This window comes from Chinchilla lanigera, unplaced genomic scaffold (assembly GCF_000276665.1).
Source record: "Chinchilla lanigera isolate Chin_1 unplaced genomic scaffold, ChiLan1.0 scaffold00159, whole genome shotgun sequence".
NCBI lineage: Eukaryota > Metazoa > Chordata > Mammalia > Rodentia > Chinchillidae > Chinchilla > Chinchilla lanigera.
Genome location: NW_004955560.1, coordinates 1,075,749 through 1,090,211, shown reverse-complemented (window position 1 = coordinate 1,090,211; position 14,463 = coordinate 1,075,749). Strand labels below are relative to the sequence as shown.

Sequence of the window (14,463 nt, the reverse complement as noted above, 5' to 3'; positions counted from 1 at the left end):
TTTCCTCCCCCCGCCCACCCTGGTCCTCAGAGGCTGTGCTGGAGGCACCTGTCTTGGACAGTATTCCAAGACTGTGTAATTCATAGAAAAGCATGTACATATGTATTTTTCTTCATGTCACAGATTAAAACAGATTATATGTGCTGAACAGTGCCTGAACTTTGACCTCAGCTAAAATTTCATCGCCTCTGGGATGGTTTCCTAGACCCGTAGAATAAGCCAACCCCCTGCCGTACTCCTTTTTTGTTTTAGAAAAAATAATAAAAAGAAGAAAAATAGCAAAATATCAATAACATAGACAAGAACAAAACAAAGCAAAAACAATAAAAATGATACAGGATTTCACAACAAAATGATAGGAATTAACAGTGGCTGTTATATTACATATTGTCATCTTCAGTGAAGTTGCTCAGATTACCAGATGTAAGGATGCAAGATTGATCAAGCCATTAAAGAGAATAAAGGATAAAAACAAACCAAAACAATCAGAAAAGATATAGAGTTTCACCAGTGGTGAATTCCTACCATCTTGTCTTGTGAAAGACATACTCTTCACAAGACATACTCTACCATACTCTTGTATCACTTACATTTTATCTTCACAGCACTTTACCTCTTTGCAATCATTTATTGTGTTTTCATTTTATCATCATCACCCTAAGGAAACTGTGGGCTTCATGAGGGCCAGGACCTCTTCTGCTTGCTTACTGCCACGGTGGTTCAACCAGTCCTGGAACAAAGTAGGTGGTGTCAACAAACACAATTTGAAGTGAACATTAATGAGGAGAGAGACAGGTCTTACCAGGAAGCATTCTCAAGGCTTCCTAAGGTGTCTTGAAACACCTTAGAGCACAGCGTCAGGTGGGCTTTCCAGAGCACATCTGGCATTGTTCCCCAGTCTGAAAGGGGTTGGGATGGCCATGGGCAGAGTTAGAGCCACAGATCCTTCTGGCTCTGAAGGCCTCTGGTGCCAAGACTGAGACAGGCAACCTTCAAGCCCCAACCTTGTGCTGACCTTGTGGGAATCTGTGGGGACACTTGGGGTCTGAGCAGAGCTCATCCATTGGTTCCTGAATACTTCTTACCATTGGTTCAGAACAAAAGACTCAGGAGCCGACTTAGTATCCTCTGAGGACAGTCCTGGGAGCCTAACTCTAGTGACAGGCCCTCTCCTTGTCCCACCACTCTGAGCTGCCTCTATGAATGACAGGAAGGAACATACATTTGTTTAGATGGCCTTCTAAGAATTGGAGACTGAAGCAGCCAGTTACAGGGGAGGGGTACTTTCTTCAATGGAGAGATCCTTCAGTTTCCAGATGTCTAAGAAGCATCCAGAAAACCTAAACCTGATGAGAGAGAGTAAAGAGAGATCAAAGACACAGAATAGATCATATCCAAGCCAGTGGAGATGCTTTTCCTTAGCTCCATTTTGGGACAGAACTACTGTATTTCTAGCAGTAGGTCACTTGACCTTTTATACCTGACTACCATGCAGGTATATGATGCCAGGTTTCCCTGCCATGGAGGACCCAGGGATGGGGAACAGAGAAGCCCAGAAAAATTTCATAGCAACATGATCTGTGGAGAATGAACCAAAAAAGAATGGAAATGGGTTCCAGAGAAGGACAGAACAAGCTCAGAGGTGTGGGGAGTGCTGGGACTTACATTCACCCACCAACCATGGCATGGGGAGCTCGGCATCAGGCCTGGCTCAGAAGGTTTGCTCTGTGGGCTGCTCAGCAAAGGGAAAGCTGTGTCCAGACACAGTGGGTTTCAGGGGGCAAGAGGAGGATGATACAGAAGAGAAAGGCAGAGGAAGATGCGGGAGGCCTGGGTGCTGTGCTGGAGAAGTCCTGACAGCATCTCCTGGCACTGTGGACTGTGGGGTGGAGTGGGAGGTTAAGCCAGAGAACGGCAGCTCCAGTTCTGATGGTGGCCTGAGCATGGGAGATGGGGACATGGATGTACAAGGGAATTGTGGCAATAATCAGGCAAGAGTTTAGAAGGTTGTAAGGGGCACACATTTTGACAGCACCTAAGCTAGAATTGGATGACACAGAGGCTAGCATGACCCTGTGCCAGGGTGACCCACAAAGATGTGGAATACTCCATGTTTTTGTGTTTTATGGGAACAGTTTCAGTCAGGGAAGATGAAAAGTTCTGGAGAATGATGGCGGGGAAGGTCACACAGCATTGTGGAGACATCGAATGCTACAGAACTGTGCAACTAACATAGTGACAATGGTAAGTGCTATGTAGCTTTTACCACAATAGAAGAAGTGATCAAAGGAAGAAAGACTGTATTGATACTGAAGAGGAGAGAATGGAGAGGAAGGTCCAGGTTGTGGTGTCAGTTTGAAGGGACAATCAGCCATCCTTGCTATGCAGGGAAGAATGAGAAAGAAGGAGACAAGTATACTGCACAGGGCCCTGTGGACTTCCAAGTTCTGGAAAGCAGGTTGGTTTGAGCAAAATTTGTGAGGATACAGTAGCAGCTCTTTGCCCAGTAACAGTGCCAGGTGCTGGCACTCCACTCACCATCTGAATAGTCCCAGGCAGAAAAAATCTCTAATTCATAAGACTTTCCTTAGCTTGTTCATTGTGTGTACAATTGATAGTCAATAAATATCTGAGTTATCAATCAGTGAAATATGGGGGTTATAATTGTCAAACAACATTAATGTTTCATGGGGTTGTGACCTGAACCTTGCGTTTCATTTACCTGGGAAAGGAGCTTTTCAACCTAACAAATATTTTACTGAGGGTGAAGAAGAGACTGACTAATAACTTTTTTCTCTTTTTTTTTTCCCTTAATGAAGGTCCATAAATTACAGAAAAGTCCCAGGAAGGTATATGAGAAGGAACAGAGTATTTCAAAAAAGGCCCCAGGCTTCCCCGGAGCACTCAGAGGAGACTGCTAAGCAGGAATGGGGAAACGCAGAAGGGAGTACAGGGTTTTAACACACTCATTAATTAAATTATAGTCTAACGATCATTAAAAGCAATTAGTGCTTTGCCAGCTACAGAAAACTGGAGCTCTGGTTTTGTTTTTTGTTTTTCTTTTAACTAGTGACTCTCAAGAGGAAAAAAATTATGCAGTTTTGAAATAAAGAAGTGCTTTGCCCAAACTTTCTTAGCTTGGGTAATTAAATTTGAAATGTCAAATAACATTTAAAAGGGTCTAAATTTTATACTTATCAAAGGGGATGTAGAATCCACAATGTGCTGACGTGCGCAAATCATTAACACCTTGTTAAGCACAGATTATTATATCATCCAAGTGTGGGTGTGATGTGATGTGAAAAACAGGCAAAGAGGGCCAAAAAGGAAGTTACAGTTTTAAGTATTAAAACAGTCTTTGGTACTATTCACTCTGTCTTACAGAATCTCAGCCAAGGCTTGGTGCATCAATTAGCTATGGCTGTGTAACAAATGGTCACAACAATGACTTAAACAATGCGGGGCTGGGGATTTAGCTCAGCGGCAAAAGCGCTTGCCTGGCAAGTGCAAGGTCGTGAGTTCGGTCCCTGGTACCGGAGAAAAACAAAAAAAAAACAAAAAAAAAAAACAATGATACATGTATTATCTGCAGTGTCTGTGGGTTGGAGTTCTGGATAGCTTAACTGGATCCCTGCTTAGGTACAGAGGCCATCAAGGTGTTGCTTATGGCTGGGCTGGAGGTTATCAGCTGGAAAACAGTCCTTCCAAGTCCCTCCAATCCTTAGAATTAATTTCCTCCAGGCTGCAGCATTCATGGCAACTGGCTTCTTCCAGTACACTGGCAAGCCAGGCATTGCACCCTAAATAATCCTGTGTTCCTCTCTGGATTCATCAGTAGCAAATTCCAGACACTGTCCACACTCGAAGGAAAAGGTCATACACAGGCATGAATTCAGGAAGCTGAGACACAGGGGCCCCTGTAAAGACAGTCCACTGTCAAGGTCATATCACAAGTGCATAACAGAGGAGACTAACTCTGAGGGCTGCTTGGGTTCCAATCATGCTGTCCATCTCCCCACATGGATTGCTTACCTTGCCCAGGTCTCAGCCTCCTCACTTCAGAAACAAGTGGCTTCCTCTGACTGATCTCCATGGACCGTCCCATTTACACCAGGATAGGGACAGCATGAGTGAGAGACCCTGCCTCCCTGCTTCCCCTCAGAAGATGGAGCAGTCTGTTCCCTGTGTCTTCTACATAAGGATGCATCAGCCTTTGCTCTTTCCACAGCATCATCTATGGCATTGTGATCCGAACCATCTGGGTGAAAAGCAAAGCCCCCGAGACAGTGATCTCCAACTGCTCAGGTAAGTCCCAGGCCCTAGCCCAGCCCCTTACTGATGTTTGCTCCTGTAAGGTTTTTCTCTGGCAATTGTGAGCTGAGAATTCCTGGATTACAAGCCTACTCCATTATATACAAGGATGGTGCCAGTCCCTTGACTCACCCCAAAGCTGTCCCCAAAGCTCTGTCTTTGGTTCTTGGCTTCCCTGAGAACCAAGAGAAGGCAGGGGGCTCTGAGGCTTGCCAAGCTGCTTCCGAAAGCAGCTTTTGAGCTAAGATGGTGTTATGGTTTATGTCTGTGTGTCCCCCCATAGCCTCATGTGGCCATGGGGCAGGCTTTTAAAGTTTGATTAATTATGGGTGTGAGAGCTGCACCCGCCCTGGGGTGGATAGTTTGCATATGTAAGGGAGAGGAAAAGGGTGCTTGAGGCCATTCCTCCCCCATTCCTCCCTGGTGTGTGTGGTTTTTGCTTTGCTGTGTTCTGTCGCCCTGAGCTGTAGCTCTCTGCCATGTGCCACTCTGCCTTCTACTCTGCCAAGTACGGACTGAAACCTCCACGAACTGTAAGCAAAATAAACCTTTCCTTCCTTAATTTTGGGCATCAGGTATTTTGTCCCGGCAATGAGAGAAAAGTAACCAAGACAGATGCCATCTCCCCAACCTCAGGCTGGCTGGACACACCTGCAGGACAGAGATGGGCATCCCATTTCCCGAGAAGGATACCACACCAGCCCACAGACCCGAGGAGGGGCTTTTCCATGGGCTTGAATTTACAGATGGGTGACCCTGTTGCCTGTCCATAGAGCAATCCTGGACCGGGAGCAGTTAAGAATTGGGCCACATGCTTCCCGCTGTCCCTGCACAGCAGTCCCTGTGGTGCCCCTATATTCCGGCCCCATTCCATATCTGTGATTGCAGATGCTAGTGCCTCCTACACGGTTGTGAGACCCCGAGGTTGCTGCACCTCCCAGGCACAGTTCCAGGGCCTGACTCCTATCATCAGAGAAATGCAGCATGCCCCAGCCAGAACAAGGAGAGAGGGCAGGGGGCTTGGTAGTCATTACAGTGGAGTAACTCTATAGGATGAGACCTGCTCTTTGATAAGATCTTTTGTTCATGCTCACATGACAGGATATACACACACCGAACATATACAAGTATATGTTTGCTGTATACAAACATATACAAGCTTTCACAGGACACACCTATATAGACACACTCACACCCACATGTGCTCACACAAGGGCAGCAAGCTACAACCCAAATATCCAGGTAAAAAGAGCCAGTTTATGTCCTTCATGGGCCACTATGAGCTGTTTCACCTTGCAAAGTCACACAAGCTCTCTGACTCTGAGCTGTTGAACTGCAAGGCTGGACTAGACTCCCTGGAAGACCACTGGTAATCAAACTTGTAGCTAACAGCTGTGCTGGACCAAGATAAAGCTTATTTTATTCTCCTTGGAGCTAATGTTTCCATATAGTGGGAGACAGTGACAAGATTCACAAGGAATAGTGGGCATAAAAAAAAAAAAAGGAATAGTGGGCATGGAGACTTGATGTCCCATTCCACGAGCCAGTGGGTGGAGACATGAACACTGTGGTTCTCACTGAGGATTTAGTTCAGCTGCACTCTCTTGCTTATCAGGAGTGGCGCAGGAGACTGGGGTGACAAAGCATCCTGACGGACAGCACAGCACAGAGACAGAGGGCAACACAGAGACAGAGGGCTGTGGCCAATGCCACCGCCGGAGCTGCTCCCATCCCCTATCTTAATCCCCACCCAGCCCACTGAGGTGTGGTTTGATCGTCTTATGCTGCAGATAAAGAGCAAGCTCAACGGTTAAGCAATTTGCTTGTTCCTACAGGTAGCGCTTGACATGACGAGGATTCAAATGGGCATAAGATTAACAGAAAAGCCATGGTTTCTTCCCTCAATCACGCTGCCTTCTGGGAGGAAGAGCATTATAGATGTGGCCAATTAGTAAAAGAATAGCTTAAATTTTTTAAAAATCTACTTGTATTCTTTTTTAGTACTGGAGATTGAACCCAAAGCCTTTTAATAAGCTGAATCTGCAGCCTTATTTTGAGACAGAGTGTCCTTAAGTCACTGAATTACCCAAGCTGTGCTCAAACTTGCAATCCTCCCGCCTCAGCCTTCAGAGTACTGGGGTTATAGATATGCACCACCATGCCCAGCCCTACTTTTTCATTAAAAATCCAAACTCAAGGTCACTGTTGTGCATGCACACACCTGCCACGACACTCCTCTAAGCCCTGGCTTCCAGGGAATCCCTAGTCTCCTCTCTTGATGTTCTATTTGGATCGATGTAAAATCTGAAAATTAGTCATGCTTGCTAGGTATAGGGCCCAATTTTATTGAAGTAGCTGAGGTCCTCTTGTACTTTCAGACTTAGATCAGCTTAAACCTGTCCTGTAATTCTTACAATTTCTGAGGCCCAGCCTGCCCATGGCTCTGGGATCTGACCTTCACTGTCCCCTGCATAGCTCTCCAGGGCCAAGGAGCTGTGCAGCATACCTCACTTCCCATGACCACCACTCACGCACAAGAGCAAGCAGGACAGACACTGCTGGAGGTTGGAGTGAGAGGTCTCCACACTCTGTCAGCCCCCCAAACCCCACTGTCAGCAGTCTTCCCCTTGATGGTTGACCCCCCATGGCTGTTTTCTATGGCACATCCCCGTATCCCCATTGTCTCAACTTCCAGGATTGACACGATGAAGGCACTAAGTGATTTGCTTCAGCTGATCTGGAGTATGATGACCACCTCCCCAGAGGCAGAAATGCTACCATCCAGTCTTACACTTTAATACCACTCTGTGTATCCATTAGACCTAAGTCTAGAAACTCTTCCAGGAGTGCCAGAGCCCTCCTTCTGGAACGAGGCCAGGTGCTATTCTCAAAAGATCACGTCCTGCCCAAGTCTCCTTCTTAAATGGAGTCCGCTCGACTTCCTATCCATCACAGCAGCCAAGTGGCTCTGGAGTTGGCTGGCAGATACCCTATGCTTTCCAGCCACACAGGCGCACCGGGATTATTGCTCATCATCGAGGGGACATAAGCAATGATTAGCGCGAGCAGAAGCTCGCTTTGTAAACACTGCCTGCAAAATTCACGCCATCCTACTGTGAGAACCAGTCATCTTGGTGAAAATTTTATTTCCTCCCACTCCTAGGCATACTAAAAGAAAAAGGACTGGTTCATAAATGATCTAGGCACTTTTCCACAGTGAACATAAAGGGCGAGAGACAGATTGGGCTCCCAATCTTGCATATTGTCTTTCCTAAAAGAATACATTCCTGACACTCAGGGTATCTGTTCTCATCAGCTAGAATCCTTACTGCATGGGGAAGGGACTAGGTAGGAGCAACCATGTGGCAGCCATACTGATTGTTTTGGTGTGTGTCTGGGTGTCCCCCCAAAGCCTCATGCAGTGATGGGGCAGGCTTAGAGTTTGATTGATTATGGATGTGAGAGCTACACCCGCCCTGGGGTGGATAGTATGCATATATAAGGGACATGAAGAGGCTGCTTGGGGCCATTCCTCCCTTTTAGTGCTTGTTGCTTTGGCTGTGTTCTGCCGCCATGAGCTGTAGCCCTCTGCCATGTGCCACTCTGCCTTGTAACCTGCCAAGTATGGACTGAAACCTCCACAAACTGTAACCGAAATAAACCTTTCCTTCCTTAATTTTGGTCGTAAAGTATTTTGTCCCAGCAACGAGAGAAAAGTAACCAAGACACTGATGTGCGTAGAATTGGGTCCAGCCACTATGGATTGGCAGGTATAATGTGACCCATGTAATATCCAAATTGTATGTTTCAAATTAGATGAGGCACAATGGGATGGAGAGAAAGCTATGGATGAGGATCTGAGTTACACTCATTTCCCTTTCTAGCTTAACAAATTTAAGAGAAGTCTATTAAACAGTCTCATGATCAGCTTCCTTATCATGGACTGGGTAAAATGGCTTCTCTACAAATAATCGTATTGAACAAAACACACACAAGAAAAATATAAAGCCAGGCATGATGGTGCATGCCTATAATTCCAACACTCTGGGAGGCTGAGGCAGGACAACTGCAAGCTCAAACCCAGCCTGGGTAACTTAGTGACTGAGGAAGACCTGGTCTGAAAATAAAAAGCAGGCAAAAGGCTGGAGATGTAACTGAATGCTAAGGACCTTCGTTTGGTTCCCAGCACTAAAAAAAGAAAACTATAAGATACAAATAACATGATTATAACTGTCTGTGGATAGTAAGATTCAATATCATAAAGACACTGATTCTGCTCAGCTAATCCACAAGCTGACACAATTATAATAAGAAGTGAATTGTAACATGTTGCTGACCTGAACAAGATGCTTTATTTAACATATAATAAAAAGATGTAAAAGCCAAGAATAACCCAGGCATTCCTGGAGTAGAACAGGGTAGGAGAGGCTTGCTATGCCAAATCTTATCACTTAGTATAGAGTCATAGCGGTTAACAGAGCTTGGTGCCAGCACAATACAATAGACAAATAGAAATGCTGTAAGACAGTATTTGTTAAGTTAGAAAGTGAAATGACTGTAACTCAGCCCCAAACAGACCTGTACAGTAAGTCCCCAACTTGCAAACCAGTTCCGTCCAGGAAACATTCGTAAGTCAAACTCATTCATGATCCACCAGAGCGAGTCTTACACAGTGGACCTGTGAATTTTATACAGCGCACCTATAAAAGTTCACAGCAGGAGTTGTTTGTAAGTCAGAGACTTACTGTACTTGTATGACAACTTAATTTATGTTAAGATACCACAAGGACAGAAATGAAATTGAATCTTCACCTCAGTTCAGAGGCAAAACTAGTTCTAAGGGAACTAGCAGCTTCGGTGTAAAAAATAAGATTTTGAAGCCTTTCAAACAAAAGGTAAGATGATATCTTTATGAAAGATTTCTTAAACAAGATACATGCTATAGTAAATTACCCCCAAAAAGCATAAATTTGAATCTATAAAATTTGACTCTTAACATTTAAAATATCACACTCAAAAGCTGGAAGAAACCATTTGCAACACATCTGCCTGGGAAAAGACTAGTATACTGAATATATAAAGAACTCCTAAAAGTCAATCTTAAAAGATTTTTTAAAGACTAATACCTTTTTTAAAATCAGTAAAACACAAACAAGCATTTTACTGAAAAGTAACAGGAATGGTCAAAAAATAATTGGCAAGCAATCATGTATAGGTTTAATATAAATTCCTACCCACAGAATTGGCAAAACTGTAAAAATCTATTAATTCTAGGAACTGGCAAAGATGGAGATCACATGGTTTATACTTTACTTGACAGCATAATTCTCAAGAACTTAGTAAATTTATCATCTATTTGCTTCCATTCAGTCTTAGACCACCTACAGTCAAAAGTCCTTCTTAATGCAATTCTATTTTTAATTTTTTTTTAATTTTGGGTCTATTTTTTTTGTTGTTGTTTTCACACCCCATGCTGTCTCTCAACTCCATGGGTGCTAGCTTGAAGCTATCTTACAGGTCACATTCTTAGTTCGATCTCTGTTTCAAGAATAAATCTTAAAGGATGTTTTCCCATTTAAAAACCTCTGCATGTTATAATTTAATTTGGGAACAGGGCTAGCTTCATTACCTGGGGCCTGCACCCCTGAAAAAGGCTTCTGTGTGTCTTAGTGCTCTGTTTGTTTTCACTTTTTACTGGGCCACACATAGTATGTAGTTGGTTTTGCTGGAAATCACAAGCAGTTGGCATTTGTAACTCTATAAGATCCCAAATTTGAAGGCTTTCTCTAAGTCCTTTTTATTTCTGCCATAAGCCAGCAAAACCTTGTCTAAGCTGCTTGCTTTTTTTTTCTCAGTTCCTTGCTGAACACAACTGGTGACAGTCAATACGCAGTAGGTGTTAACATTCAGCTTACCACTCCATCTCGGCCTGGGCTCAGTGGATCTGCAGCCTGCTTTCCCAGCACCATCTGCGGCCCTTCTAACGTGAGGGCCACCAGCTTCCAGCCTTAGCCCCCGCCACCTGCTCTCTCAGCCAGGGCCACATGTTCCAGTTTTTATTAAGACAGCATTACACAAAAGGTACCAGTTCCTGCCTAAATGCTAGCAGCAGTGTAAAAACCAAACTATCAATAGCATTATCACAGTATAAGTTTATTTCTTGCTCAATTAAATTCAAACTGGTAGTAAAATTCAAGGGGAAGGGCATTGTTCCACACAATCATTGAGAAATTCAAGTCGGTGGAAATTTTGTCACACAAAAGGGTTACCAAGATGTCCCTCAACATCTACACCCAGCAGGCAGGGGTGGGGGAGAAGAGCAAAGGATTTTCAGGGGGCTTATCTGAGACAGGCCTGGAGAGGTAGACATTGGTTCCTCACATTTTCCTCAAGCAAAACTTAGTCACATGATTATACCTTGCCTAAAGGGAGCCTGGGAAACAGAATCCAGCTGTGCACCTGGAAGGAAAGGCTTTGGTGGACAATTGACCTGACTCTGCAAATATCCCAGTCTTGTCAGGGATCTAGATTCTCCTGAGCTGTACAGCTGAGGTACAGAAAAAGCATAGTTTTCTGATAACATCTCACATCTAGCTAAGACCACCAGCTGGGCTAAAAACTTCCCATGCAAAGAACTCAAGATATGTTCATTTGGAAGGCTCAGACATATGCAGCCATGTCCAGCTAGGTGGGGAGAGAGGTAGCATCTCATGACGAGATGGGTGATAGGTTCCCTGGGGCCCTGAAGGTCAAAGGGAGCTCTACATTCTGGGTCACCTAAGAGCCTTCCAACCAGGCTACTCCAGCCCTTCATAGGCAACTGACAATGCCAAGGCTGCATGTGACATTACACCAGTGAGGTCCAATCCTGGAGGACGCAGGTGACTCTGCTGCAGGCCCCATGCCAACAAAAAGAGAACAAGAGCAATAAGGAGAGAAGCCATGTCCTCAGTCCCTGGCAGAAGGACTTTGAGGGCAGATCTCTCAGGGAAAAGCAGACACTAAATAATCCACAGCCCAGGGTGACAACTGAGGCTAAACAAGTGGACAGAGAGACAATGCCCAGGGGTCAACACCAACAGAAAGAATTCAGAGTGTGGTTCATGGCCAGGGACAATCAGGAGCACACTGAGACACCAGTTGGGTCTACCCAAAAAGCTAGAAAGTCAAAAAACCCCAAAGCCCTTGGAAAGAAATGACCAGTCCTACAGCTAAAACAGAGGTGGTTAAATGCACTAAAAATTTTTAATTGATGAGTTCCAAGAGTATTCAGGTTATATCTGTAAATAAAAAGGTCACTACTGATAAAAAATGAATTTTAAGTTTCAAAAACTTTAGTGGTCAGAAAAAAGCATAAATATGTTTAATTTTTAAAGTCACCCTGAAGTACATAAGTACTCCAACACGTGAACATGCTTGGCTTAAAATTTTAGTTTAAGACTTCCTTGTTTCTAAGTAAACCACCTGTCCTTACCATGGGGCCACAGGTGGGTCTCCCAACTCAGCAGGAATGACTTCTGCCTCCACTTAAAACCTCAAGGGACCAATAGCTCCAGGCTCAGGTGCTCATCTCATATGAAGAATGGGCTCCTCGTTGCTCTCTAAGGGGCCTGGAGTCTTGGGAAGGCGAACAGCCGGAACTGGCCATCTAGGGACTTGGTTTCTGGGATGGCCCCCATGAGGGGTACACCTGGCACTGAAGGTGCCTAAGTCACTGAGCGTCCCAAGCTCAGATTTAATAAACCCACCACCTCCAGCTTGCCTAAGCCACTAATGCTCGGTGACAGCTGCATTTTACTTCTTTTCACTCCAGCACAGTATCAAGGCCTGAGTAAAAATAATCCTTTTATCTACCAATAAAAGAGAATTATGGGCATTTGTAGCTCAGCTCTCTTTGAAGAGCCATCTTTAGAAGCCAGAGGCTTTGCATTTCCTGGAGTGTTAGATTAAAGACACTTTTTACTAAACTCATTGGGAGATCAGAGGGCAGGTGGTTGATTATATTGTCACCTAGTTGCCCTGTGGAAGGTATTTCCAGTTTCCATTTTAAACAGATTTTGCAGCACAAATGTCATTCTCAAAAACATTTCTAAAAAACCAACTAAGTCTCTGGAGCTACACTGTTCAGGAGCCAGCTGTTACCTAGGACCAGCAAGTGAGGACACTGAAAAGGGTATAATTTGATCTGCTGTCATCTTCCTGCCCCTCATCGGTATAATCCCACCCTCACAGTTTTCTGTTATATACTGAAAACAACACAGTATAAGAGATGACCTAAAGTAGAAATACCTTCTGTTTTTTCCATAAAGAGCTCAGATTCCTTCGAAATACTGTGAAAACTTCATTCATCCCAACTGACAAGGTAACTGATATCCCACGGTGGAGATTGGCCCCTTAAATACATTATCATACGTAAACTCGAAGTAACTGTGTTTGAGGTTTTATGCCTCAGCTTCTACCTGGGCCGAGGCTGGGAACATTAAGCCACCTGCCTAAGCACACACAGCTACTCATGGATAGAGTTGGAAGGTGTATTCAGGTCTGATCCTGAACCCTGGTCTTTCCCACAATACCACCCTGGAGATCAGGCTTCTCGGCTTTGACACCTTCAGCAATTTGGACTTCATAATTACTGGGTGAGAGCTGTCCTGAGCATTGATAGAGCAGCCTCTGTGGCTTCTTCCCGCTAGATGAGTAGCAACTCCACATTGTGACAACCAAAACACACATCCAGGCATGGCCAAAGTTCCCTGGAGATCTATTCCTATAGGTGTTTTTCAAGAATTTACTCCCTTACAAGACCAAGGTTCTGTGGTTCTAGCATATGCAAAGAATAATTTAAAGTCTGTAGTATTGTCTCAGGGTGATCTTAAAATGTATAACTTAAGTATCAAGTGTTTATTAGGATTTTTGTTCTTTTTACTTAAAAATTCCTCTATTTCTGTTATTACTGGTAATAGGGTGTCCTCGGCAATGTTCACAATCTCCAGTGTCCAAAAGCTTCCATGGCCTGCTGCAGCTGCCCCAGGAGTCCAGCTCAGACTGCAAAGACACTCAAGGTCTTCCCCGTGTGTCGTCAGCTCCCTCCACTCTCACGCTCCATGTGCTGGTAGGATGGAGCCAAACACAGTGACTCCCCGTGGTCCAAACACATCCTTCCTCCACATTTTTCTCCCATATCTTGGCTGAGATTCCCTCTGCCTCTCCAGTCTCATGCCTGCACCTCAGTCTTTGTCTTTGAAACCCCTTTCCTGTCATTCCAAGCTTACGTGGTGCTCTGTGTCTCCCAAGCAGCCTCTTGGGCAGAGCTGTGGGGATGGCTGTCTCCTCTGCTGGTGGCTGGTCAGCATCTATGAGTCTCACCCCACATGTGGACGGTGTGTGTTCTTCCTGCTGGACTGAGTCCCTAGGCAGCGAGACCTCTAGTTTAGCCCTCTGTTCCATTCATAGGTCCTAGCAGACACACTGTGTTTGTTGGATCAGGCTGGGTTGGATTAGAGACGGGATTGAATGAGTAGAGCAAAGGTAAATTTAGGATCCATTTCTATGGAGATTACAACAAACTTCAACTATGAAAGGCAAACAATCCAAGTGAGCACTGCGTTTGGCCTGTCCTAGTATGCAGTTGCTCTTCCCTAACCTGGCATATGCACTGGAATACGCCCACTGAGGTCAATTCAGTGGCACCTAGGTGGGTGAGCTGAGGGGACAGATGTCATCTTGTCCATACTTTGGTGTGTTCTGGGGCAGGTCTGTGTCGATCCAGACATATCACATGAGCTACCAGAGCTCTGGCAGGAAAGACTTCCTCAGAGGCAAGCAGCCCCATGGTCAGTACTTCAAATTCGCCATCTCAACACTCCTTTCATTAATTTCTATTGTACTGAGTCGACCTTAGCTTCGCTGGGACTTCTTCACTGTGTTACTGTACTTACTGATTCTACCAGCAGGTATTTGATAACCATTTAATATGATCATAGGCCACAAGACTGACAAATACAAACCCCTGTCTTCATCTAGCTTACATTCCAGGGGTTCGTACATTAATCCCTCAAATGTTTTACCATCGGATGACAGTCCACACACAAATGAAGTCATATCCAGGCCCAGATGTGGGATATATATATATATGTGTGTGTCTTTTCTCTCTGC

General features: G+C 44.7%; 1 protein-coding gene across 1 annotated transcript in view; it reads left to right on the top strand.

Annotated features, from left to right (window-relative positions):
- Npsr1 (neuropeptide S receptor 1) overlaps positions 1 to 14,463 on the top strand; it is a 173,461-nt gene that overhangs the window by 152,900 nt on the left and 6,098 nt on the right. The window contains exon 6 of the mRNA XM_005412989.2: positions 4,229 to 4,305. Coding sequence (XP_005413046.1) covers positions 4,229 to 4,305 — 77 coding nt within the window. The remainder of the gene's footprint in view (positions 1 to 4,228; positions 4,306 to 14,463) is intronic.